This window comes from Sorex fumeus, unplaced genomic scaffold, assembly GCF_029834395.1.
Source record: "Sorex fumeus unplaced genomic scaffold, SorFum_2.1 ptg000048l, whole genome shotgun sequence".
Taxonomy (NCBI): domain Eukaryota; kingdom Metazoa; phylum Chordata; class Mammalia; order Eulipotyphla; family Soricidae; genus Sorex; species Sorex fumeus.
Window position 1 is genome coordinate 13,945,854 of NW_026606105.1, and position 25,706 is coordinate 13,971,559.

The 25,706-nt window shown below is 47.7% G+C and overlaps 1 protein-coding gene across 2 annotated transcripts in view; it reads right to left on the reverse strand.

Annotated features, from left to right (window-relative positions):
- EXOC4 (exocyst complex component 4) overlaps positions 1 to 25,706 on the reverse strand; it is an 850,139-nt gene that overhangs the window by 804,745 nt on the left and 19,688 nt on the right. For both annotated transcript variants that reach the window (XM_056124006.1, XM_056124007.1), the window contains exons 2-3: positions 20,669 to 20,858; positions 3,674 to 3,868 (exon numbers count right to left, since the gene is read on the reverse strand). In XM_056124006.1, the coding sequence (XP_055979981.1) occupies positions 3,674 to 3,868; positions 20,669 to 20,858 (385 nt within the window). The remainder of the gene's footprint in view (positions 1 to 3,673; positions 3,869 to 20,668; positions 20,859 to 25,706) is intronic.

The following is a 25,706-nucleotide window of genomic DNA, read 5'->3' on the forward strand; positions in this document are numbered from 1 at the left end:
CTGTTCACCTAAACATTCAGGATCCCAAGGATGAAGTGCTCATAAATTTAATCAAAACCTCATCACAGTTTTGATGGAACTTAACAAGTTGATACTGAAATACGTCTGGAGAAGCAAAGGGCGAAGACTGGTTGAGAAGCAAGTGCGGAGTTTTTTCACCTGCTAAAAGTAAAAAGGCCCTCCCGTTGATCATCGATTTGCTCGAGCGGGCCCAGTAACGTCTCAATTGGAGACTTTGTTGTTACTGTGTCTGGCATATCGAATACGTCACGGGGCTATCAAGATATATTACAAAGTGACAGTGATTGAAAGAACAAGGCTTTGGTGCAGATACAAAGGAGAACAACTCACCAAAATAAAGAGCTCAGAAACAGACCAGTCATGCATTTATGAAAAGTGTTAGGTGAGCAAGATGGCATCGTGCAAGCAGCAGGAAACTGGTTCAAAAATGATCTGAGACAAGTAGATGGGTAAATAGCAAGATTAAAACTGGAGATTAAAATTGGACTCCAAGTTTATACCACATATAAAGATTCTCAGTGGATAAATCACAGAAGCAGTTAGCATTCTTACTCTGGAAATGAATTCTTTAAGATTGAAATAACAAAAGAAAAGCACTGTGAAATTATTGGTTTACCATTTTAAGGCTTTATAACAAAAAAAAAAAATTTCCTATCAACAAAGTAAAAAGATAAACCATAAACTGAGAAAAGGTACTTACAATACACTAACGAAAGACTAATATTCGGAATATGTCACTGTCACTGTCCTCCCGTTGTTCATCGATTTGCTCGAGCGGGCCCAGTAAGGTCTCCATCGAGAGACTTTCTTGTTACTGTGTTTGGCATATCGAATACATCACGGGGAGCTTACCAGGCTTTGCCGTGCGGGCGAGATACTCTCGGTAGCTTGCCGGGCTCTCCAAGAGGGGCGAAGGAATCGAATTCCGATCTGCCATGTTGGCTGCGTGCAAGGCAAATGCCCTACCTGCTGTGCTATCAACCACAAATAGAAGAAACGTCTAGAAAATGCATCTCATCATCGAAGGTGTCCATTCTTTCCCCACCACCCCTTCCCAACTACACAATTCATTAGGTGAACACAGCACCTAGGCTGGCAGAATAAAGGTGAGACTCCATATTAGGGGGTAGGGGGATGCCAAGGGCAGGATACAGGAGGCATGCAGTCTCCATGGATCCACATCCCTGCTCACCACTGCCAGATTCTTCAGCTGAAATGAAGAATCTCACCACACAAGATTCTTCGTGACTCTTCCACCTGAAACACAGAGACTAGAGCCTGCTCCCCTACTCTCCGCAGTTCCAAACCCGCCCACGCGTGAATGGAAAACGTCTACGATGAAGAATGCATGAGGAATGAACATACAGGTAACATGATGAATAATGCAGTGGTTAAACCTAAGTTAGAGCTGAACTGCTTGCAACCCAGAATTTCAAGTTGCATTTAATGAGATCTTCAAGAAAAAATAACCTATTTTTTTTAAATATGTGGCACTAGTTAAATGCTGGTCTTCTGAAAGAAATCATGATTCAGAGATGCGCATATGCTGCACAAATATATATGTATATATATATATGTATATATGTGTGTGTGTGTGTGTGTCTATTTGAATTATTGGGTCTTGATAACTTGACAACTTAGCATGTGCATAAATTCTTTTTGTTTGATGGTTTGGGGGCTCCACCTGGCTGTACTCTGGGTTTTCTCCTGGCAAGGTGCCCAGGGGATCACTCCTGGCCTCAGGGAACAACATGGAATGCCAGGGATTGAACCCAGAGTGGTTTGTCAGTCAGTGGGTCAACGACTCGATCAGTGGCATTAAAAGCAGAAGTCCTACCCGCTGCACTATCGCTCTGGCCCCCCATGTGCAGACATTCTTAATGCTGAAACAAACAAATGCTGAAAGATGACAAACTTATTTATGTTGAACACCCATACTGTCATTAAGGAAGATGTCACTATGAATGACACATTGAAAATAGCCAGCTCTTCTGCTAATTTTAAGCAAAAACCATTACTAAGCTCCTTCCCTTAGATCACTGTGGGAAACATCTGACCCACTGGCCATAGAAGACCCATAAGATCATAAGGTCTGGCTCTGATACACATGTCTGCCAGCACTGTATAGCCTGGAATGATGCTATAAACATTCCAATGGCCTTGGCAGAAAAATGGTACCACATCTCCTGCTCTAGAGAAATGGACTCTTGGCCTAACCATGCCTGCCTACGTACATGACGGCACTTCATGACACACCTCATCTCCTTATTTCCAAGTTTCCTGAAAAGCTTCCCAGCAAAATCTTCTTGAAGTTATGAATGAATTAGAACCACGTCAGGTCTTATCCTCTTTCCTGAGCCCCCACAAGTCCTCTCCAGGTTTGTTGCCTGTGTTACAGCCAATCCCATTTGGCGAGACAAAGTCAAGAGGCCTCCTTAGCTATTATGGAAAGGAAAATGCATAGGTAAGTCCCTGAGAGCTTCTGTAGTCAACTCTGAGTAAGACTGAAAGGGGGGATGTATGTGTAGAAGGGAGAGGGGCAGCTAGAGCCATCCCCTCTGTCTCAGAGCACCCAGCCCCAGCTTTAGCGAGCAAGAGGCCAATTTTCTCTCTTTTTTTTTCTTTTTGGGTCACTCCCGGCAATGCTCGGGAGTTACTCCTGGCAGTGCTTGAGGGACCATATGGGATGCTGGGAATTGAACCTAGGTCGGCTGTGTGCAAGGCAAACGCCCTACCCGCTGTGCTATAGCTCCAGCCTGAATTTTCTCTTTTTTTAAAATCCCTTGACACAGAGTCACCCACTACAACCTTGTTTGCATTTTCATTCCTATTTCCAAAGGCAGCAGGACACGATGGGCAAGGAAAGAAGCTGACCGGATACTTCTCCTTCCTTCCAGAGCCACCCCGCCCCAATCACTGTCTTTCTTATCAGCATGAAGGAGAAAATAAAGCGCTGCTACAAAAATTCCTCCGGAGAGTTTGTGGAATATCAAGTCTATCATCTCCCAAAAGTTCTCTCTCAGGCAGACTGTATTCTTTGAAAGAGAATTCATTAACCATTCTTCCTTGGGAGCTTAGCAAACACGTCAAAGACAGCTTAAAGGGCAGCAAGTACATGTTCTGCATAAGGGGAGGCTGGGGTTCCATCCCTGACACCTCATGGCCCCACCAACCCTCCAACACTGCCGGGCATGGCCCAAAAGAAATGAGAAACCAAAGCCACCTCTCATTACCTTCACCTCTCAATACAACTTGAATACTGGTTTGTTACCACTATACTTCTTGACTTTTTTGGGGGTGGGTGGGGCTTGGTTATTTTCTGACGATACTCAGGGGCTATTCCTGGCTCTGCACTCAGGAATTACTCCTGATGGTGCTCAGGAGACCTACAGGATGCTGGGGATAGAAGCCGGGTTAGCCACGTGCAAGGCAAATGCCCTAACCACTGTGCTATCACTCTGGCCCCTAGATTACTTGCCTTCCTACCAAAGGCAGACAATACTTAAATACTGTCATCCGTTTTAAACGCAGAATTTGGGCATCAGCCCAGAGTCCACCAGCAAGGGGTTCAGAGACCCAGAGAGACCACGAGTGGCAGAGACATGAACTCGGGCACGCCGAGGGCAAGGGCAAGGGGAGGCGGCACTCTTACCAGCATGTCGGTGGCGCTGAGGTAGTGCTTGCTGGCCATGCACTGCTCCAGCTTCTGGGGCACCTGCTTGATGTTCTCGATTTCATCCAGCAGGTTCAGGACGTGCTTGTGCTCGATCCCTTCGATCCACAGCTTCCGGAGCTCGTCCCGCTTGCAGTGCAGGAGCATCTTGCATGAGAGCAGGTTCTCCTTCACCTGCAGGGAGACAGATTCCACCCTGGGTCAGGGCGCAGACACCCCAGCCTCCACCCCCTCACGCAAGCTCAGAGCTCTCCACCGCTGGCGCCCCTGCACTCGGGTCCCTGGCCAGTCTGTCTGCTCGCAAAACCCGCACCCTGCTCCCGACAAGCTCCCCTAGGGGCCGCACCGCCTCCTGGAGCAACATCTTCCCCCGTCCCTCGCCCCCTCAAATGAGAGATTGACCCCCTCACCCGACCTCTGAGTGGATCTGAAAACAAAATGACACAGGGGAGAGATCACCACAGAAATACAAAGGAGCAGACAGCAGGCGATGTGTCGCCAAGGAACCGACTGACTTGGGAATCCACACGACAGCTCCCTGGCGGCCTGCCTTCGTCTGTCCTGAGTGGGGGACTGGTCATTTGGGCGATCCAGCTAGAACCGGAACATCAACTAAGGCTTCCAACCAAGGGGCAGGGCATTCATCCTGACAGACTAAAATGGAAAGTCCGGCCATTTTCAAGAAAACAGCACATTCAAAGATACCCTTGATCATGGTGTATGATCTTTTTAATGAGTTGTTGAATTCTATTTGCTAGTATTTTGTTGAGAATCTTCGCATCCGTATCCATCAGGGCAGCACTCTTCACAATAGCCAGAATCCGGAAAAAAACTGAGTGCCCGAAAACAGATGGCTGGTTAAAGAAACTTTGGTACACAATGGAGTACTATGTAACTGTTAGAAAAATTTCATGAAGTCATGAAGTTTACATACAAGTGGTACTACATACTTTACATGATACATGGAAAGTATCATGCTAAGCAAAATGAGTAAGAAAGAGAGGAATAGACATAGAAAGATTGCATTCATCTGGGGAACAAAAAGTAACAAAATAGGAGACTAACACCCAAGAGTGGCCAAGATTAGTATCTGGAGGTTTGCTCCATGGCTTGGAGGCCAGCCACACATGCTAGGGGAAAAGGGAGCTCAGATAGAGAAGGGAGCACCAAATAAAGGGTGTCGGGAGGATCCTCCCAGGATGGGAGAAGCAGGCTGAAGGTAGACTATAGACCAAACATGATTGCCACTCAATGCCTCTTTTGCAAACCACAACACCAAAAGGAGAGAACAAAAGGGAATGCCTTGCCACAGAGGCAGGGTGGGATGGGGGGTGGGAGGGATACTGGGACTCGTGGTGGTGGAAAATGGGCACTGGTGGAGGGATGGGTATTTGATCATTGTGTAGTTGAAACCCAAGTGCAGAGATTTGTAGGTCTACAACTGTACCTCACTAATAAAAATTTTTAAAAAAAAGATACCCTTGAAATAAAAGGCTTGAGGATGGGCCAATGATTATTTCTGCCTTGCAGTTTGAAATTCGAACACTGACTTAGGCGGTCTGCAGTGTTCTCGCAGACCTGCATACAGCGGTGGCCTGATGCTGGTGTGCCTTGACAAAACAAGAGGCAGGAAGAGAGGAACAGACAGGGAGCGAGCATCGGGGATGTTGGAAGCACATTTCCAGTCTCTGCCCAAATGCAAACTAGTTGATGCTTACAGCATGGAGATAGAAACAGCACTGCAACTTCTCACAACCCACCAGTCATTTTCAAGGAATTTTGACAAAGCGTAACATGTATTTTTATTTGCATGCGAATTTGATGTGTGCACACAGTTTTGTTTTGCGGCGAATCGGCCTGAATATGTCTCAGGTGTGACATCTGATGAGGCGCTTCAGCAACACAGGGTGCCTGAAAAATCCAGGCTGCCCTTCATATGAACATCCCCAAAGATGCTGGAACCCTGTATGTCACTGGCCATTTAAAATCTAAATTAACCAGCCATGATCCGGAGACTCATCAATAAATCTCGAAAGAGATCAACAAGCTGCGGAGAGGCTTCCGGAGCCCATGCCAGGCTGAGTGTCCAGCCAGGGCACCCCAGTGCAGGGTGGGTGAGCCCACCACCCACCTAAACAGAGCCCCGGCAGCTGAAAACCTCCACACTCCACCATCACTGCCACACTCACGGCCAGCCTCCACCGACCCGGGACAAGTTTCATCCAGGAATGAATCTGATGAAAAACTCAGGTATGTGGGTTTTGTGACCGAAATTTCCAGGCTCTCATGGAGTTAGGGATGGGCAACCTCCCCCAACTTCCCTGTTCTTCGGTAGCCTGGCAGTCACACCTGTGGCAGTCACACACCATGGCCTCTGGCTACATCTAAGCTCATTAACTTCCCCTGATCCAGGGACTCACAAATAAATCTCAAAAGAGATCAACAAGCGGCAGAGATGCTTCAGACTCCAAAATCACCATCCAGTTAAAACTTTAACTCCAGCTCTATTGCCCCATTCAAAAATTTGGAATTCCTGGGGCTGGAGCGATAGCACAGCGGGTAGGGCGTTTGCCTTGCATGCAGCCAACATGGCCGACACAGGTTCGATTCCCAGCATCCCATATGGTCCCCCGAGCACCGCCAGGAGTGATTCCTGAGTGCACGAGCCAGGAGTAACCCCTGAGCATCGCCAGGTGTGACCCCAAAAGCAAAAAAAAAAAAATTGGAATTCCTGGACTTCTCAAATTCTACACCACTGATATACTAGGAGTAGCACACCACTTGGATGGGATGGAAAGGAAAACATAACCAATCTCGATTAAGAAAACATTAACACACAAGGCTTAACCTGTAATAATACATTAGCAATCTCTTATACAAGGGCTTATTGGCTCCGGATGAGATACAACAATCTTCACACACTTTCTTCCAAGGAAACCTTTTCTGATCATTTTCAGCAAATTATTCATAACTGTAGCACTGTAGCACTGTCTTCCCATTGCTCATCGATTTGCTCGGGCGGGCACCAGTAACGTCTCCATTGTGAGACTTGTTGTTACTGTTTCTGGCATACTGAATATGTCACGGGGAGCTTGCCTAAATTACAGGCCGGAGAGATAGGATGGGGTAAAAGAATATGCAGTTTGATCCCTGGTACCTCACTGTCCCCCTACCCTGCTCCAAGGCAATAGAACCCTGGTGATCCCTGAGTACTGCCCCCTCTGGCCTTTGCGATCAATCACCCAGCCCATTGGCTGAGCCTCCCAGAAGCTTCCTACAAGTGAACCTCCAGGTCCTCTGAACACCACTTGGGAAGCATTCTCCTCCTCCCCCACCTCCCCACCACCCCAACCTAAATACTTCCATAAAATCTGGCCTGGTGGCTCAGACACAGAAACTTACTTCTGGTGATTACAGAACGAAGTTTTAACATTTTCCCAACAAAAATGGAAAGACAGGGCTGGAGCGATAGCACAGCGGGTAGGGCGTTTGCCTTGCACGCAGCCAACATGGCCGACACAGGTTCGATTCCCAGCATTCCATATGGTCCCCCGAGCACCGCCAGGAGTAATTACTGAGTGCATGAGCCAGGAGTAACCCCTGAGCATCGCCGGGTGTGACCCAAAAAAAAAAAAAAAAAAAAAAAAATGGAAAGACAAAAAGACAGAATACTAGGGCTGAAAGAGTCTTAAGAGAGGGTCTTTATTCTGACAACAATAGGGAATCCCTAACTCTTCCCTTTATGGAACTCTCCAATGGAAAGGAGAGTACTTGAATAAGGGGATTCTGTCCTCTCTCCTGATAGCCTGAATGGAATGATGATTTCAGGGCTTAATGGCAGGAGAGAGAGAGTATAAAGTCTGAATGTTGGAGATGGTCCTAATGTACCTTCTCCTTCCTGAAAGCCCACCAAAGTGAATGCAAAAGAGAGGTTTCTGACTTTAAATTGCCTAGGAAAGAAAACAGAGAAAGTGCAGGGCAATTAATAGACTTTGTGAGCGGGAAAGAAGATGAGCACTGGGCAAATAAATCATGGAGCAGAGCAATCGGAAAGTCTTAGCCAGGAATGGGGTTTGCTACACTTGGGAAGGAGGCACCTCGCATCCTGAAGTTCCAACTAGAGAGTTACAACTTCCTAAAAGGAGTGTGTGGGGGATCTTATAGAGTCTCATCAAATTACACAGTGGATCATTTCTTTCCTCCAGCGCTAATCAAAAAGGGTCACGGGGAACTGACTCACGAGTGTCAACAACAGCTAAAGGTGGAGCCGGCCAGTGTGAGGTCTGGAGAGAAAGCAAGAGGAAAAAGTCAAGGTGGAATCCTGGGACGGGGCAAGAACCTCAGTCCTACAGGAGGCTGCTCTACATCCTCTGGCCTCAGGTTGACGCCGGCAACGCTGAACTTGACTGTTAGTCTAAGCGAGAAAATGGGAGTTTTCCTCTGGGGAAAGGAACAAAATGAAGAAAACAGAAGATGAGGTTCACCCGGCACAGCCCAACCATCCCTAGACGAGACCCATAACTAGCTGAGCTCCCAAGAAGCTTTGAAGCACTTTTTATTTTCTTTTATTGAATCACTGTGAATTACAAAGTTACAAGATATTTATGACTGAGTCATAGGCGTACATTATTCCAACACCAACCCCCTTCACCAGTGCCCATTACCCTCCAAAACCCCCAGGAACCAAAAGCACAAATCAGAAAAGACATCTGCACTCCTGTGTTCACTGAAGCACTATATACAACAGTCAAAATAAGGAAATAACCCAAATGCCCACAGATGAGTGGATAAAGAAAGTATGGTACTAGCTGGAAGCCTGCTTCATGAGCAAAGGGGAGAAGGCAGCTGGAATAGAGAAGGGATCACTAAGAAAATGATGGCTGGAGGAATCGGTCGGGATAGAAAATGTGTGCAGAAAGTAGATAAAGGACCAAATATGATAACCTCTCAGTGTCTGTATTGCAAACCATAATGCCCAAAGGTAGAGTGAGAGTATGGGGAATATTGTCTGTCATGGAGGCAGGGTGAGGGTGGGAAAGGGGGGTATACTGGGGACAGTGGTGGTGGGGAATGTGCACTGGTGGAGGGATGGGTGTTTGATCACTGTGTGATTGTAACACAAGCATGAAAGCTTGTAACTTTCTCACGGTGATTCAATAAAATTTAAAAAATAAATAAATAACATATAGTTCTTGCCACCTCTGCTAATGATATTTATCAAATTATTCCATCTAAAAATCTATTTTGAAGATCACTTGTTTGTGTAATAAAGTTTTACAGAAGTTTAAAAAAAAATAAAAGAAAGTCTGGTACATATACACAGAGGACTACTACTCAACTGTAAGAAAATAATAAAGTCATGTAACTTGCTGCAACGTGGGTGGAGAGCATTGTGTTGAGGGAAATCAGCCAGAGGGAGAGGAACAGACTCAGAATATTTCTCATATGTGGGATATAAAGAAACCTTGTAGGGGACTATCAAGTGCCCAATGGCAAGAGAAACAAAGAGCAGGAGGACTGGTCTTCAGTAGGAAGCTTGGCACTAGGGCAGGGGTGAGCGGGATAAGTTTGGGAAGGAGACACTATGACAATGGGTGCACTTCTTGCCCACAAGGACGCTGGGTAGATGGGAAAGCCTGTCACAGCTTAACAGTGGGCAGCCAAAACTGGAGTGAAGCAGGGAACAAACTAGCAGAAAACAGACTTGAAATTTAAAAAAAAAGAAAAAAAAAAACAACTCCTACATAAAAAACTAAGAGGAGGTACTATATCAATGAAACAAGAACAGGATAGTTTTTTTGTGTGTTTTCGTGTGGTGGCCACATCTGGTTGTGCTCAGGGCTTACTTCTGCCTCTGTGCTCAGGTATCACTCCTGGCAGAGCTCCAGGTACCATATAGAGAGCCAGGGACTGAACCAAGGCCGGCCACATGCAGGTTAAGCACCCTGCCTGCTGGACTATCTGTAGCCCCATGATGCAATTTTCTTTTTAATTCGGTAGAGTCACAGAGAGAGAGAGAGAGAGAGAGAGAGAGAGAGAGAGAGAACAGTGGGTAAGGAGCCTGTCCTGTACATGGCTGGCTCAGGTTTAATTGGCAGCATCACATATGCTCTTCTGAGCACAGAGAAGTGCTCACTTGTAGGGGGCAGTGGCCCCTGAGCACAGAGCCAGGAGGAAGCACTAAGCACTTCAGGTGTGCCACCCCACCCAAAAAGAAATCTCAACAAAGGGCTAAGGAGATAGTTCAAAGGAGAAAAAATATATATGTATGTCTTCAAAACCCTAAGAGAAATTATTTCCCAGAAAAACTATCAAATTGTCCACAGAGGCTCTGAGTTTGATCCCCAGCACCATAAAATCTCTCAGGTCCTTCTGGGGTAGCCCTGGCGGCCTTAGAGCATGTTCGGGTGGTAGACCCCAAACCACAATGGGGTGACTCTGGAGCCCCCACACTGTGAAACCAGGCACTGAATCACCCAGTACAAAAGAAGATAGCCATAAGGAACTTTCCAAATGAGAGAGAGAGAGAATTATTTTTTTAAAGATTTTTTTTTTAATGAGGGGATTGATCCACGAGAACCAATACATTCCAGATAGGCACTCCAGGGGAGGAAATACAGGGGAAATGAAGTAGAAGAAAATACCAATAAGATAGAACTACACAGACAACAACATAGAAAATTTCTGACTGAAAAGTCGCACCAATTGTTCAAGGCAGTAGAGAGAAAAGAGACCCAAACCGGGGCACATTATATTGACACACAAGAGCAAAAGGGAGACAATCACCAAATCTTTCAAAGGGAAAATCAGAAAGACGAGACCCCATACAAAGGATTCAGAATGCATCTGATTTTGCTCAACGGCAGCACTAAAAGCTACAAGACAAAGAAAAAAGATATATGTATGTCTTCAAAACCCTAAGAGAAATATTTCCCAGGAAAACTATCAATCAAGTGTGAGGAAAGAATAAAGACATTTCAGACGTCCCCACGCTTAAAACATCAACTGTCTATGCACCAGTATCTCAGCAAGCTAGCGAAGAAAGCGCCCCATTTCTCATAAGAGGAAAACAGAGAAGACACACAGACTTAGAACGAAAACCCAATGAGAAGGAAAGCGGGAAGATCATTCAATCATTTGACTGCATGGAAAACAACAAAATCGCACAAGCCAAAATAATGCAGATGGCACAGACATGAACCACTTACTGAGTTCTCATCAAGGAAGCACTGCCTCTACGTAACCCCAAAGCTGGCGACAACTAGAGAGATTTCAAAAGCAGCATGGGGGGAGGAGAGGTGGAAGTTCATCTAGAACGTTGGCAGCAACAGAAGGAAGGATGAAGGAAAACCAGCAGCAGACACATCACTGCTTCCGCGTACAGAAAGTTATCACCTGAAAGAATAAATCCTGCTGTCCTGGAGCGCTGGAACGGGGGTGAGGGTAAGAGGAGGCAGGGAAGTGCTGGCTTCTGAGGTTTCATCTCTCAAGGCCATGCCAAGTTCTCTGGAGCGGAGAGGGGAGGCGCTTGCTCTCTGGTGGAAGGAGGAAGAAGGCTACTTCGCCCTCCATTTTCAATCGTGGAGAAAATCGTTTGGGATTTGTGCCTATAGTCTACTCAGTTCCCCTTGGTCTTCATTCTCAGCTGTTTCCTCTCTGTCTGGGGGTCTTCATGAAGAGAATGTATGCGATTGGAGGGGGGAGTCTGGAAAGGGGGCATTGCTGAAGCCACAGCACAGCAGGTAGGGCATTTGCCTCGTGAGCGACAGACTCGGGTTCGATCCTGGCCAAGAGATGGTCCCCTGAGCACTTCCAGGAGAAATTCCTGAGTGAGTGCAGAGACAGGAGCAACTCCTGAGCAACTGCCTGGTGGGGCCCAAAAAACAGAGAGGGGAGGGGAGAATGGGTCTGGGTTGGGGGACGGGGTAAGAGTGGGGAGCACAAACTTAGTGCCAGAAGCTTGGCAAAAATGCCTCTGATCAGGGAGAGCCGAGCGTGGCATTTCATAGCGGGAAATACACTGTCATTGGCACAGTCTCCACTCGGGCGCACTATGTGAGGAAGAATGAGAAGGTGGCCTAGTTCTTGGGAAAGGCGGAGGTTCCATGTGAAGGGGTGTGTGTGTGTGTGTGTGTGTGTGTGTGTGTGTGTGTGTGTGTGTGTGTGTTGGGGGGGTGGCATCCGGTGTATGGGGAATGAATGAAATCAACTCCCCAAACTGAGTTACCCCAGGTGCAGACCTCAGCTACAGAAACTTCTCATACTAAATTGCCCTGAGGCTTCCCGTTTTTTGATGAGAAAGTCTCGGTTATGAAGAAATGTGATTTTGAACCTGGGGGGATGGGGAGGAGGCGTCGCAGTCAGCAATTCAAGAGGAGAAATGAAGCACCTGACGAACGCCGGGGCTGCGCCCTGAGAGTCACCACAGGGGTAGCTCTACAAGGGACAGAAAAAAGAGAGAAAAGAGAGAAGAGAGAGAGAGAGAGAGAGAGAGAGAGAGAGAGAGAGAGAGAGAGAGAGCTCTGGGCTCCGGAATCAGGGCAGCACCAATAGACCTCACACCCCTGCGACATGGGTGCCCCCCAATCCAGAGAGGGTCACTGTCACAGCAAGGGTCGATTAGGGCTGTTAGAAGACAGTGGGAAATTGGAAAAGGCCTCGGCGGGGTGACTGAAACAGGAAGGAAGGTGAGGGACAGAAATCCAGAGAGAGTTCCCTGGAGTAGAGCAGAGGCAGGAGACTGCCAAGAGGCGAGAGGGAGGCAAGCCCCTCAGTGGGGCTGAACACACATTCAGGGAGCACCATATTATGCCAACATGCTTTGAACTATATTCTGAAAACACCGCATCCTATTGCATCACATTACAGGGCCTTCAACTGCAGAGGGCTGGGGGTGGGGGGTGGAGGGTGGGGGGTGAGGGAAATGGTTCAAGAGGTTGGAGTGCATGCTTTGTGCAGGGGAAGCCCTGGGTTCCATCCCCAGCAACCCCGACTCCCCAGAGCCCCACCCAAACACAGCCAAACAGTGTTCTAAGCCTCTGTGAACTAACAACCTCAAAATGCAATGGGCAAGTAGCAAATCACACCTGGGCGTTTTACTCCGGAAGGCCTACTTCTACTTTGGGAACCGTGGGGGGCTATATTTTCATTCTGTTCCATTTCAATCACAGGGACACTCACCAGGGGGGAACTGCAGTGGTACCCTGCTCCTTCTTGCCCTCAATGCATGAAGCTGTGCTGCCCCGACTGGCTGGGAAGACCCAGCCCGTGCGCCCTCCAACACCAGCTTCCCGTGCCTTCCCGCGAGCCCTCGCTCACCACCCCCCACTCAGCTGCAGCAAGCAGTGCTCTTCCCACAGACAGGGATGATAAGGAGAAGAGAGAACAAAGCTCGGGACCCAACCAGGTGAGGTTATGGGGAACAAAACGGGAGCTGACACAATCGGGGGAAGAAGGGACGCTGCAGCCCTGCCCTGGGAAGGCCGGGGTTGCCGGCCAGGGGTGGTATTTGTGAGGGGAGGAGAAGCTAGAGATATCCATCCAGGTGGATGGACATCAGCTGGTGCAGGTGCCCATGACTTAGAAGTAGGATGCAGCAGAGCACTGAACTCAGACCCAACAATGAAGGAATATGCCTTTTTTTTTTTTTTTTTAGGTTTGGGGTCATCCACAGCAATGCTCAGGGCTCACTCCTGGCTCCGTGCACAGGGATCTCTCCTAATGGGCTGTCAGGGATCGGTCCAGGGTTGGTCACTTTCAAGGCTGGAGCCTTACCTGGGGGAAATGCCTTTCACTGCACTAGGACTGCTGGGGAGCCCAAGAGATGGAGAAGCACCTCACTACAAGGGGGGCATGAGAAACGTCTCCTGACATTCCTTCCCCAGAAGCCAATGACTCTACAGGGACACTGCATGAAAGCAAACGTCAGTCTTCAGCTGGAAAAGCACAAAATCTGGAGACAGTATGCTCACTTCGTAAGAAACAGACCTGACACAGAATGACTGCACTAATTTGTGGAATATAAAATAACATAATATGAGACTGACACCCAAGGGGAGTAGACACAAAGGTCAGGAATATTGCCCCATGGTTGGAAGCCTGCCTGATGAGCTGGGGGAGAAGGCTGCTGGAATAGAGAAGGGATCACTAAGACAATCATGGTTGGAGGAACCGGTCGGGATAAGAGATGTGTGATGAAAGTAGATAAAGGATCAAATGTGACAACCTCTCAGTATCTATATTGCAAACCATAATGCCCAAAAGGAGAGAGAGAGTATGGGGAAAATTGTCTGCCATGGAAGCAGGGGGAGGGTTGGACAGGGGAGGGTACACTGGGGACATTGATGGTCGAGGATGTGCACTGGTGGAGGGATGGATGGGTGTTCGATCGTTGTATGACTGAAACTCAAACATGAAAGCTTGTAACTGTATCTCACAGTGATTCAATCAAAAACAAAAAAGAAAGAAGAAAGGAAGAGAGAGAGAAAGAGAGAAAGAGAGAAAGGAAGAAAGGGAGAAAGGAAGAAAGGAAGAAAGGAAGGGAAGAAAGGAAGAAGGAAGGAAGGAAGGAAGGAGGGAGGGAGGGAGGGAGGGAGGGAGGAAGGAAGGAAGGAAGGAAGGAAGGAAGGTGAAAGAAAGAAAGAAAGAAAGAAAGAAAGAAAGAAAGAAGAGAAAGAAAGAAAGAAAGAAAGAAAGAAAGAAAGAGGAGGAAGGAAGGAAGGAAGGAAGGAAGGAAGGAAGGAAGGAAGGAAGGAAGAAGGAAAAGAAAGAAAGAGGGAAAAGAAAGAAAGAAAGAAAGAAAGAAAGAAAGAAAGAAAGAAAGAAAGAAAGAAAGAAAGGAAGGAAGGAAGGAAGGAAGGAAGGAAGAAAGAAAGAGAGAGAGAGAGAAAGATCTTAAACCAGGTCTCTGAGATCTTCTCTCAAATCAAGTGTCCAACCCACTTCATTTTAGGGGCCTCCCAGGCAGTCCTCAGGGGACCCAGGGCCACTGCTCACAGTGACACTCACTCAGCCAGGCTAGAAGGTTCAACACAGGAGCCTGGCAATATGGCACCACCCAGGCTGAGGGGTGCTGGCGCCCACCAGGGTCACGTGCACAGCCAAGCTCGAGGGGACCAGGCAGTGCCAGGATTCCAACTCATGTCCCCTCCTACACGGAACACTCTCTCCCCTGTCACTCCAGTCTGCTCCCCTCCCCACCCCCTAGCCATACAGGCACTTAGAAAAGTACCCAGAAAGGATAAACCTCAGAAATACCACCAAAAATACTCTCCCAGCCAGACGCCCGGCTTCTCGCCACAGAATGTTTTTAATTACCCTCACTCTGACTTCCCATGTTTCCGGTTTAAAAACGCTCATCCTAAGGTCACCAAGTCCCAGAGTTTTCTCTCCTTTCCGAGGGCCATTTTTCCCTTTGAAGTTGCAGAAGCTGGCTCCAGTACACAAATACAAATACGGGGTCAACTTAATGGAAAAAAATCATTCCTGGCTATCGGAGCTGCATTAATGCACTCCCGTCCACGGCCTAGTTTTCAAATTACGGTATCTCATTATTGCCCACTCTTTTTTAGCATGTCCATTTCTAGACTTTTCCCCCTCCCCGCCTTCTCATGTAAGCAGCTAGGATTTTTCATCTTATATTTGTGCGGTAAACAACATCCCACGGAAAGCAGGCTCGTCTACTGTGACCTTTTTTTTTATACATATATATTAATTAAGGCTATTCATTCTAATTCTACCTTTCAAGGTAATTAGAATTACCTTTCTATACTTCCATATATAAAAGCCACAAAATTAATTTAATGAATGTTTACGTACTAACTTCACTTGAATAATCACATACAGTTACTTCCAATTAGAGGCAAGAAAAATGAGTGGAGCGTCGGGCCTCGCACCAACTGGGGAGCCAAAAATGGGGTGAAATTTGCATTTCAGTGTTTGCACACACATCACAATAGAGACAACAATCTGTTTCTCCTTCCGTCTTTGCGCTCCAGAGATAAGCACGGGGCTTAAAATGCTGATCTTTAAAGAAATCTGATGGCATCGCCTCCACCCAACGCAGCACAGAACAGACACTCGGGTTCAAACACCCTGAGCATCACCTGAAGGACCCAAGTCCTCAACTTCTGTCCACTCGTGTTCGCCCATATTTCGCTGATGCTTGCAGAATAGTCGTGAGTATGGCGGACCCAGGGAGATGCCACAATCCTGTCACTTTCCAAAGCAATAACTTCTCATTCTGGCCAATTTGATCACGCATTTGAGAGTAACAAGGTTATCCAAGCATTTTGGTTTCTGTCCACATTAACTCGACCTAATCACTAAACATAGGTATTTTCATTTTTCAAAGCTAGGGGGAAAAAATCTTTTTTTTTTTAAATTCCAAATGGACGTGACTAATGCAATGAAGTCTGGCCCATCCGGGAGGAGAATCCAATCCATCTGTCAACTCCTGTTATTCCCCCAAGGACAGAGATTCTAACATTACGATGTAAGTCCATATATCAAACGAATATCAAATGGAAAGTGTCAACAGTTCTGTGATCTTGAGCTTTAGATGGTGACAATGCATGAATATGAACATCTTCATCTGCCTGGTCCCCACGAAAAAGCAATTTATTTCTCAAGATAGCAGCCAGAGTGGTGCTTCTCCAAGGGTAGCCAGGCCGTGTCCGCCCTTTGCTCAAAACTTTACAATGGACAATGGCGGCTCACTCTCTCCCTCCCACCCCCTTCTGTCTCTGTCTCTGTTTGTTTCTGTCTCTCTCTGTCTCTGTCTATCTCTGTCTGTTCTCTATCTCTCTCTCTGTCACACATACACATACACACACACACACACACACACACACACACACACACCAGCACTCTCATCACTCTCCCCACTCTCCTTTCTGCTATAGTCCCCATGGCCCCCAAAGTGACTCCCTACAGATTCCTCCCAGGATTCTGACTCTGAATCTTTTCCCATCTGCTCCTCCTTCCCCCCGCTCCCCCGGACAGGTGCACTTTCTGCCCCTCATGTCCTCCATCCAGCTCTCGGCTCAAAGGTGACCCCGACTTGTCTCTCCTGACCCATCTGCTTCAACTCCCCACTGTCCCGGCTCCGATCTATGGGTGAGGGGAGCCTCTGAACCTCATCACTCTTCCCATCTCTTCTCACCATCTGTTTTACCATATTTTACTTATTAATTCCGAGTCTCACTCCAGGACCGGGATTTGTGTTTGATCACAGTTCCTAAATCCCAGAGCCTGAAACAACACTCAGCCCTACACAGACATGTCCGAGGCGCGCGTTAAATGCATGCCAGTGTGTCTGGCTTTTCTGCATCCTCCCTCAGGGAAGTGAACGCCATGAGGGTTAGGGGTCAGTGTCTAAATCAGAACCAGGCACGGAGCTTAGAGCCTTCCACAAACTGGACCGGAGACTTGCTCTTTACACTCTCTTGGCAAAGAGCGGAGAACATTGCAACTCACATCCACACACCACTCCGTATCTTGCTTGGCTCCGAAATAAGGCTGCCGAGTGATTATTGAATCATCCCCATATTCCCTTTAAAAATAGACACACCTATATTTTGTATATAAGCCAAAGAGCAATTACAAACCAAAAATGACAGGGAAAGATTAGTGAGGAAACATCAGTGTTTCCTTGGTGATAAGAAATGGACTTCCACAACACAAAATTGTCAAATTATCCAGCGAAAAACAAATTCACTTTTCCCCTCCCCCAACATTTTTCTTCTCCCATTTATCAATTTTTAAAGGCTTTTTTGAAAAGAGCTTTAGCCCTTTCTCTTCCCAACATCGAAAGTAATTCATAACACAGAATTATGTGACATTTGCTTTTCTTGGCAAATGTCTGATAGAATGTAAAATTTACCAGGGGCTGGGGGCGGGGGGGGGGGGAAGGGCGGAGGAGGACATTGATTTCTTTTTGTTTAAAACTCTACAAACACTTAAAAATGAGGAGCATGAAACAGACTTTGGCCGGTAAAACAAATGTGAAGTGATGAAGATAAGACTCGGTTCATCAGTAGCAGGAGATGTTCTCTGCTTGGACTCAGAAACAGGGAGGGGAGGCAGAGAGCCCCACTGGGCTACTTTCCTTGAGATCAGGACCAAGTCCTCTCTGCCCAGACGACTCATCAGAAAACACAAACGGCAAAAAGGTTCTTCACCCTACCTGTGACCACCCAGAGCCTTGGGGGCGGCAGCTCTGTATGGGCACGTACTGGCTGACCCCTTTTGAGCATGGTGTGCCAGGTCAAAAAGGACTATCGTTCACTTCAAATCAACAATGAGTCCGACACAGCTTTACACGCTTTCATGGATAAGTCCAGAGGATAAACTGGGCAGCTGGAAAGGCCAAGAGTGATAGTGTTCCCTTGGGGGGGGGGGGGGGGGTGAAATGCCTAGTGCACATTCACATATAAAGAAAACACATGGGAAAGGTTGAAAGCGCCCCAACTGAATGCCCTGCCACAGAGGTAGGGTGGGATGAGAGGAAGGGGGGGTGGGAGGGATACTGGGACTGGTAGTGGTGGAGAATGGGCACTGGTGGAGGGACGGGTATTCGATCATTGTATAACTGAAACCCAAGTACAAAAATTTATAAGTCTACAACTGTACCTCATGGTGTTTCACTAATAACAATTTAAGGAAAATAAAAAAAAGGAAAAGAAAGCACCTCAATTCTGGAGCTACAGTCTCAGAAGCTGAGACTTCCATCAGCATGGTTTATTTGGGGGGTGGGTTCGGGGGAAGAGTGATCTGGTGGTGCTTCGGGGACCATGGAATGAGCACAGGCAAAGCACATGGTCCTGGCCCTTTGAAGCCACCTCCCTGGCCCATCGGCAGTGTTCTTAGAACCATGTCTGTGCCTACCCAAAACACAGCCGTATGGTGGAGAAGACAGAAAGGAAAGAGGCAGCACAGCTATTACTGGGCAGGGGGAGGGCCAGGCAGGAACTCCCCCATCCTAACCCATGGGACAGCACAGGGCAGCCCTGCCAACCCTGAATACAGTCCACAGTCCAGGGAGGTACCGGGGCCATGGTCACCAACTGTTAGATTTGGCACAATGAGGCGTTGCCAAATAATTCATTTCAGGTGAGAAAAGTTCTGGATTCGGGGCTGGAGCAATAGCACAGCGGGTAAGGCGTTTGCCTTGCATGTGGCTGACCCAGGTTCAATTCCCAGCATCCCATATGGTGCCCCAAGCACTGCCAGGAGTAATTCCTGAGTGCATGAGCCAGGAGTAACCCGGTGCATCATTGGGTGTGACCCAAAAAGGAAAGTTCTGGATTTGACACCTAACACTAAAACATAGACACTTACAAAAGTTTGGGAAGGCACAGGAGGACAGGGAAAGAAATGCTGATTCTAAAAAAACTATCTGAGCAACCAGTGCTGGCTTGGATGTGGGGAAAAAAGGACATTCTTTCACTGTTGGTGGGAATGCCCACTAGTCCAGCCTTTCTGGAAAACAATATCGACAGTCCTTCAAAAATTAGAAACTAAGCTTCCATATGACCCCGTAATACCACTTCTCGGAATATATCCCAAGGATGCAAAAAAGCACAGTAGAAATGACATCTGTACCTATATGTTCATTGCAGCACTGTTCACAATAGCCAAAATCTGGAAACAACCCAAGTGCCCTAGAATAGATGACTGGTTAAAGAAACTTTAGTACATCTGTATCATGTCCTCCCGTTGTTCATCGATTTGCTTGAACAAACCCAGTAACATCTCCATTGGAGACTTTGTTGTTACTATGTTTGGCATATTGAATACATCACGGGTAGCTTGCCAGGCTCTGCTGGACGGGCAAGATACTCTTGGTAGCTTGCCGGGCTCTCCGAGAGGGGCGGAGGAATCGAACTCGGGTCGGCCATGTTGGCTACGTGCAAGGCAAACGCCCTACTGCTGTGCTATCACTCCAGCCCTAGTACATCTACACAGTGAAATACTATGCACCTGTCAGGAGAGATGAAGTAATAAACTTTGCTTATAAATGGATAGACATGGAGAGTATCATGGTAAGTGAAATGAGTCAGAAAGAGAGTGACAGACATAGAAGGACTGAACTCATTTGTGGAGTATAAAGCAACGTAACATGAGGCTAACACCTAAGGATAGTAGATACACGGGACAGGTAGATTGCTCCATAGCTGGAAGCCTGCCTCATGAGCAAAGGGGAGAAGGCAGCTGGAATAGAGAAGGGATCACTAAGAAAAAGATGGCTAGAGGAATTGGTGGGATGGGAGATGTGTGCAGAAAGTAGATAAAGGACCAAACATGATAACCTCTCAGTGTCTGTATTGCAAACCATAATGCCCAAAAGTAGAGAGAAATTATGGGGAATATTGTCTGCCATAGAGGTAAGGGGAGAGTGGGAAAGGGGGAGTATACCAGGGATACTGGTGGTGGGGAATGTGCACTGGTGGAGGGGTGGGTGTTTGATCGCTTTGTGATTGTAACCCAAACATGAAAGCCTTTAACTATCTCACGGTGATTCAATAAATTTTAAAAAAAAAAAAAAAACCTATCTGAAAACCAGCAGTGAGGACTTCTGAGTCCTGAAGTCCAGAGGTGCAGTTTCTAAAATTAAACCTGAACTGGCCAGAAGCATTCCTGGTGAGGAACGAACACTCAAGTCAGGTAGCAGACAGGACTGTTATTTGTCTAGAAATAAGTACGAAAAGGAGGGATCCTTCAGACAGACGTACAGGGACCAGGGAGGGTGTGGGTCGGCCTTGCACACAAGCCAAACCCAGTTCGATTCCTGACACCTGGTGCCACAGACAGTTTCCAAGGCATGGGCAGGAAAGATCCCTGAGTGCAGAGCCAGGAACAGGCCCTGAGTACGACCAGGCGGGGCCCCAAATAACAGCCCACCCTAGCACCACCGAGGATCCCGTGGTGAGTGGGGCCAGGCAGCGCTCCGCGCGCACGGAGCAGAGGCATCACCTGCTTGATCTTGTTCCGCGAGTTGGTGATGCGCTCGGTGATGCTCTGGTACGTGCGGATGGCCGTGGTCAGTTCGGTGTAGTGCTGGACGATCAGTTCATCCAGGTCCCGGTCACACTTCTCGTAGGCTTCTTCAAGGCGCCCCTTCTCATTTTCTCGGTCTTCCACATCATCGCTGGTGGACAGGGTCCTGGGGAAGACAGGAGATTCAGCCGGGTCCGACAGAAGAGCAAAACCAGGTGGGAGAAGGGCGGGGGGGTAGAGCTCAGGGGCAGAGCATGAGCCCGTGTGGAGTGGAGGTCCAACACCACAAATTAGTCAAAGCGCAAAGGAGCACAACAAGGGGAATATGCAACGAGTTACGAGCACGAAATGCAAGAAAATCGGCCTTCACAGCAAATTCCAATAGCCCATCTACAGTAGATTTGCTTGGTGCCCAAGCGAAGAAGCTGCTCCCTTTGCTTCTTTCCTGGATATCAGGACCAATTTTTATCAGATAACAGGCAGGCATGAATTTTACAAGAGTCTGGGCACGTCTGGATTAGGCTCAATGAATCCTAGTAATTTCTAGTGATTTCCCCCACCCACGCTCCTTCCTTAAGAAAAGCGACACAGCTAAGGACCCTTAGGACTCGCATTCCTGCGAGGTTAATAGAAAACAGATCCCTTTGTCCGACTCTGGATGCTGCTGTGAAAAGCTGAGCTAGTACTACTACTCCAAGACTCCAGCCAGCAGACAACGACAGAGGGTCCCCCAGAGAAAAGAGCCCGTTAGCTGCCTTACACCTCTCCTTTGAGGACAAAATGATGACCCACTGTTTCGTTCTCCTTCCACTGGTTTTCGTGCAGAGAAGGCTGAGCACGCACTCACCAGTACAGTTACTCACATCCTGAGGACTCGCTGCTTCAGAGCTCAGGGGAATGACCTGAATCTGAATCTGGTACAGCGCCCTCCCCTACCCCGCCCCTGCCCCCAAGCAGCCTGGAAACCAGGTCATATTCATTCTAAAATCTCTTACAACAGCACTAATGTTAGCTTGACGACAGGACAGGGCCCAGAGTCTACTATTTTTCCAACTGCACTAACAAGATTGATAGGGATCAACAATAACCAGGGAATGAGATGGATACCCTTATTAAAAATCTTTCAATAACTTAGTTTGATACATGGGCCACAGATCTTTGCTTCCTCTATTATCTTCCTCGGATAATTTTTTTTTTAATTTAGTGTTATAATCAGTGACAAAGAAACCTTTTCCTCTTATCTGCCGGCTGCCGTAATTTAGAGTTTCATTAAATTCCCACGGATTTGTCAGCTTACGCATGCAGCCCCGTTTATTTCATTTATCTTTTTTAATTTGGGCAGGGGAGGGGGGGGGCGGTCTCGGGCGCTCCGTGATGGATGCAATCAATTATAAGTTCATCATTAGAGCCCCTTTCAGAGGCAACACATCAGCAAATCCATCACAGAGGGGCAGCCAGAAACTTGCAAGCAAAATACCGTCCACACCCGTCTACTTCAAACTGTCACGGAGGCAAAAGATCTCAATTCATGAGCCACATTAACGTATAAAAATTCTTTAACAATTTAGGGGGAGAGTCAGCAAGGCAGTGTTCGACTTCAAGCTCACCTCCAAAACAGGATTTTGTGAACTTACGTGTAAAAGCTTCTCGAAGAGCCCCGGCAAGCTACCGAGAGCATCCCGCCCGCATGGCAGAGCCTGGCAAGCGCCCTGTGGCGTATTTGATATGCCAAAAACAGTAACAATAACGGGTCTCATTCCCCTGACCCTGAATGAGCCTCCAATACAGCAGAGTTGGGAAGGACGAGTCAGGAGAGGCTGCCAAAATCTCAGGGCTGGGACAAATGGAGACAAAACTGGTGCCCACTCGAGCAAGTCGGTGAACAGCAGGATGACAGTGCTACAGTGATACGTGTAAAATATGGCAAGAGAGTGGTGGACAGAAGCAGCAAGGAAAGAGGTAAAGTCTCTCAGGGCTGTGGGGTTTACTTGAGAAAGCAAACCACGAGAGAGCAGAGACTTGAAGAGACTGAGCACGCAGGAACTGGGCATCTTCCTGTGTCAACCCGGGATCCAAGTTTATCAGGAGACAGAAGAGCCCGCCCAGGGACTTGCCTCAGAGAGTCAACGCGAGCGTGGAACTAGGGGGTGGGAGTGGTTTGAAAACTGGAGCTAGACTCCGGGCAATGCCTGGGCCCCCGAGCTGCTCAGTGGGCCTTCCTGCTGCTTCGGTGATACATCACTTTGCTCTTTAAAACTGAGGCCTTCCAGGCTGTTCCGCCAAAGCAGAGCAGTCAGAAAATGCCTCCGATTTGTCAACTGTCCCAAAGGGAAGGGCACCGAGATGCTTAACTATTGTTTCCCCTTGTCACAGCCCACAGCCACTGATTCGCAGAGCTGCCCAGATTCGGGACCTGGTCCGCCATCTCTGAAAGGCTGTGCACACAGCCCTCTCCAGCACCCTGTGCAGAAGGAGCAGGCCACGCAGTTCTTGTAGGCATTTACCAAGAGAATCACTTTTAAGGAAAATGTCAGCCCTACCACCCCCCCACCCCCCGCCAGAGGCTACTTCTCAGCGCTGGTTGGCACTGGGGTACATTGGAGACACTTAGGAGTTAGTTAGAAGAGAGCAAGTATTGGGGCTGGAGCGATAGCACAGCATGCAGGGCATTTGCCTTGCATGCAGCCGACCTGGGTTCGATTCCCAGCATCCCATATGGTCCCCCGAGCACCGCCAGGAGTAATTCCTGAGTGCATGAGCCAGGAGTAACCCCTGAGCATTGCCAGGTGTGACCCAAAAAAGAGAGCAAGCACTGCTAAATGGATGATCGGGACACACAAACTGGGTCTATGGGGTGTTCGGCTCCTATTTCCATCCTTGGTGAAAATATTTGGGTAAGCAAAAACAGCCTTTGTCAGGTTTGTCCCATATCTGAAACTCATCCTTTTGATGTAAACTTGAATTAAAACTTTTCTGCTTCAAGTTTTGCCTCTACACCCACATCCCACCGGCACAGCCATGTAATACAAACATCCTACTAGGAGCACGCCGCCTTGGACGGGAATGTAACCTAGAAGCCAATTAATCTGGATGAGCTGAAACATTAACAAGGAAGGCTTATCTTGCAGCAACAGCTTAGTAAACCCTCAGCCCAGGACGATATGTCTCCACAGTGAGATAAAACAATTTTCACAAATTTTCTTTCACTGAAGTATTTTTTTTTTTCATCATCCCATTAGCCATGACACCCAGTCCCAGCTGAGACCCCGGGAGCAATCACAGTAGGGGGTCAGTTGGGTCAAGTTCCCACCCTACCAAAGCCCCCAGCAGCTATACTCACACCCCAACAGCTGCCCCCAGACTCCACCGCCTCACAACGGAGCTCCAGAGATACGTACCTGCCAAAAAATTTTCAGGTGCACTGGAGGCTTTTCATTTGTTTGTTTTGGCTGAAAACTTTGAGCCTACTCAGAGTTGGGGCAGACGACCTCCCCCCACCTCCCTGTACTTCAGAAAGCCCCAGCAGCCACCCACATGCCACCACTGCCAACCCGTAAACTCCTCTATCAGCCCTGTTCCCGGGACTCGTAAATAAATCGCAAAAGAGATCCACGGGACAGAGAACTTTCTGGGATACCCAGTCCCAGCTGAGACCTCCGGGCATGACATTGATAGAGGTTCGGGCCAAGTTCCTGTCCTACCAAGGCAGCTGCACTGACACCCCAACAGTCGCCACCATGCAATCCGCCCAATTCTGGATTTTCTGGCACACGCCACTGCACTAATGCATTCATGATGGTGTGACATCTCCCAGCTGCGTCATACAAACATCCTACAAGGGGCACCCCGCACGGGATAGGAACGTAACCTAGCAGCCAATTAATCTGGATGAGCAGAAACATTAACACAGAAGGCTCACCTTGTAGCAAGAGCTTAGGAAACCCTCAGACCAGGACTTCATGTCTCCACAGTGAGATGAAACAATTTTCACAAATTTCCTTTTATTGTTTTTTCCATCATCCCATCAGCCATTTTGGTGGTAACAAGCAATATAAAATAATGTTATTATGGGCCCACGATTGGGGGGGTAGGCTTGAGGGGTGTTGCTTGGGGAAATGGAGACAATGGTGGAGGTGAGGTGACTATGGCAGTGGGATGGGTGTTGGAATACTGAATGCCTGGAACAAATCATCCTGAACTGTTTTGGAAACCACAGTGCTTAAATAAAGTGGGGGAAAGATGTTTTGCCTTTAATCAAAAGCACTTATGTTACAGAACTGTGACAAGATGAGACCATAAAATTTGGAGCGTTTAGGGAGTGGGGGATGGAGAGGGTTGTTATATGTTTTTGGTTTTTGTTTTGTTTTGTTTTCCTTTGCTTTGCTTTTTGGGTCACATCCAGTGACGCACAGGGGTTACTCCTGGCTCTGTACTCAGGAATTACTCCTGGCGGTGCTCGGGGGACCATATGGGATGCTGGGAATCGAACCTGGGTCGGCCGTGTGCAAGGCAAATGCCCTACCAGCTGTGCTATTGCTCCAGCCCCTGGTATATGTTTTTGGTTTTCGGCCACATATGGCAGGGCTTACAGTATACTCTGTGATCAGAGCTCACTCCTGGTAGGGCTCTGGGGACCATATATTGTGACCGGGATTAAACCCAGATTGGCCACATGCAAGGTAAGCACCTTACCTGCTGTACTACCTCAGTGACCCACAAATTAAAAAAAAATTTTTTTTAAATAAAGTATTTTGCGTAACTAGAGAAAAGGCTGAAATCCTAATAAAAATTAAAATAAGCAACACAATAACAGTGGCCACTAAGAGGGGAGGTATTACTAGCTACGTTACATGCTTTTTCGGAGCAAGTTCTCACGCGTGGAAAGCAAACTCAGCAAATGTCAGTATGGGCTTATCTTGCCTTGAGCCCATTTCCGGACCTGAACTGCTGGTGGGGTGGCAGGGAACATAACGGCCAGGTCAGGACCGTGTCCCGTCTTCGGAGTCCCTCCGCC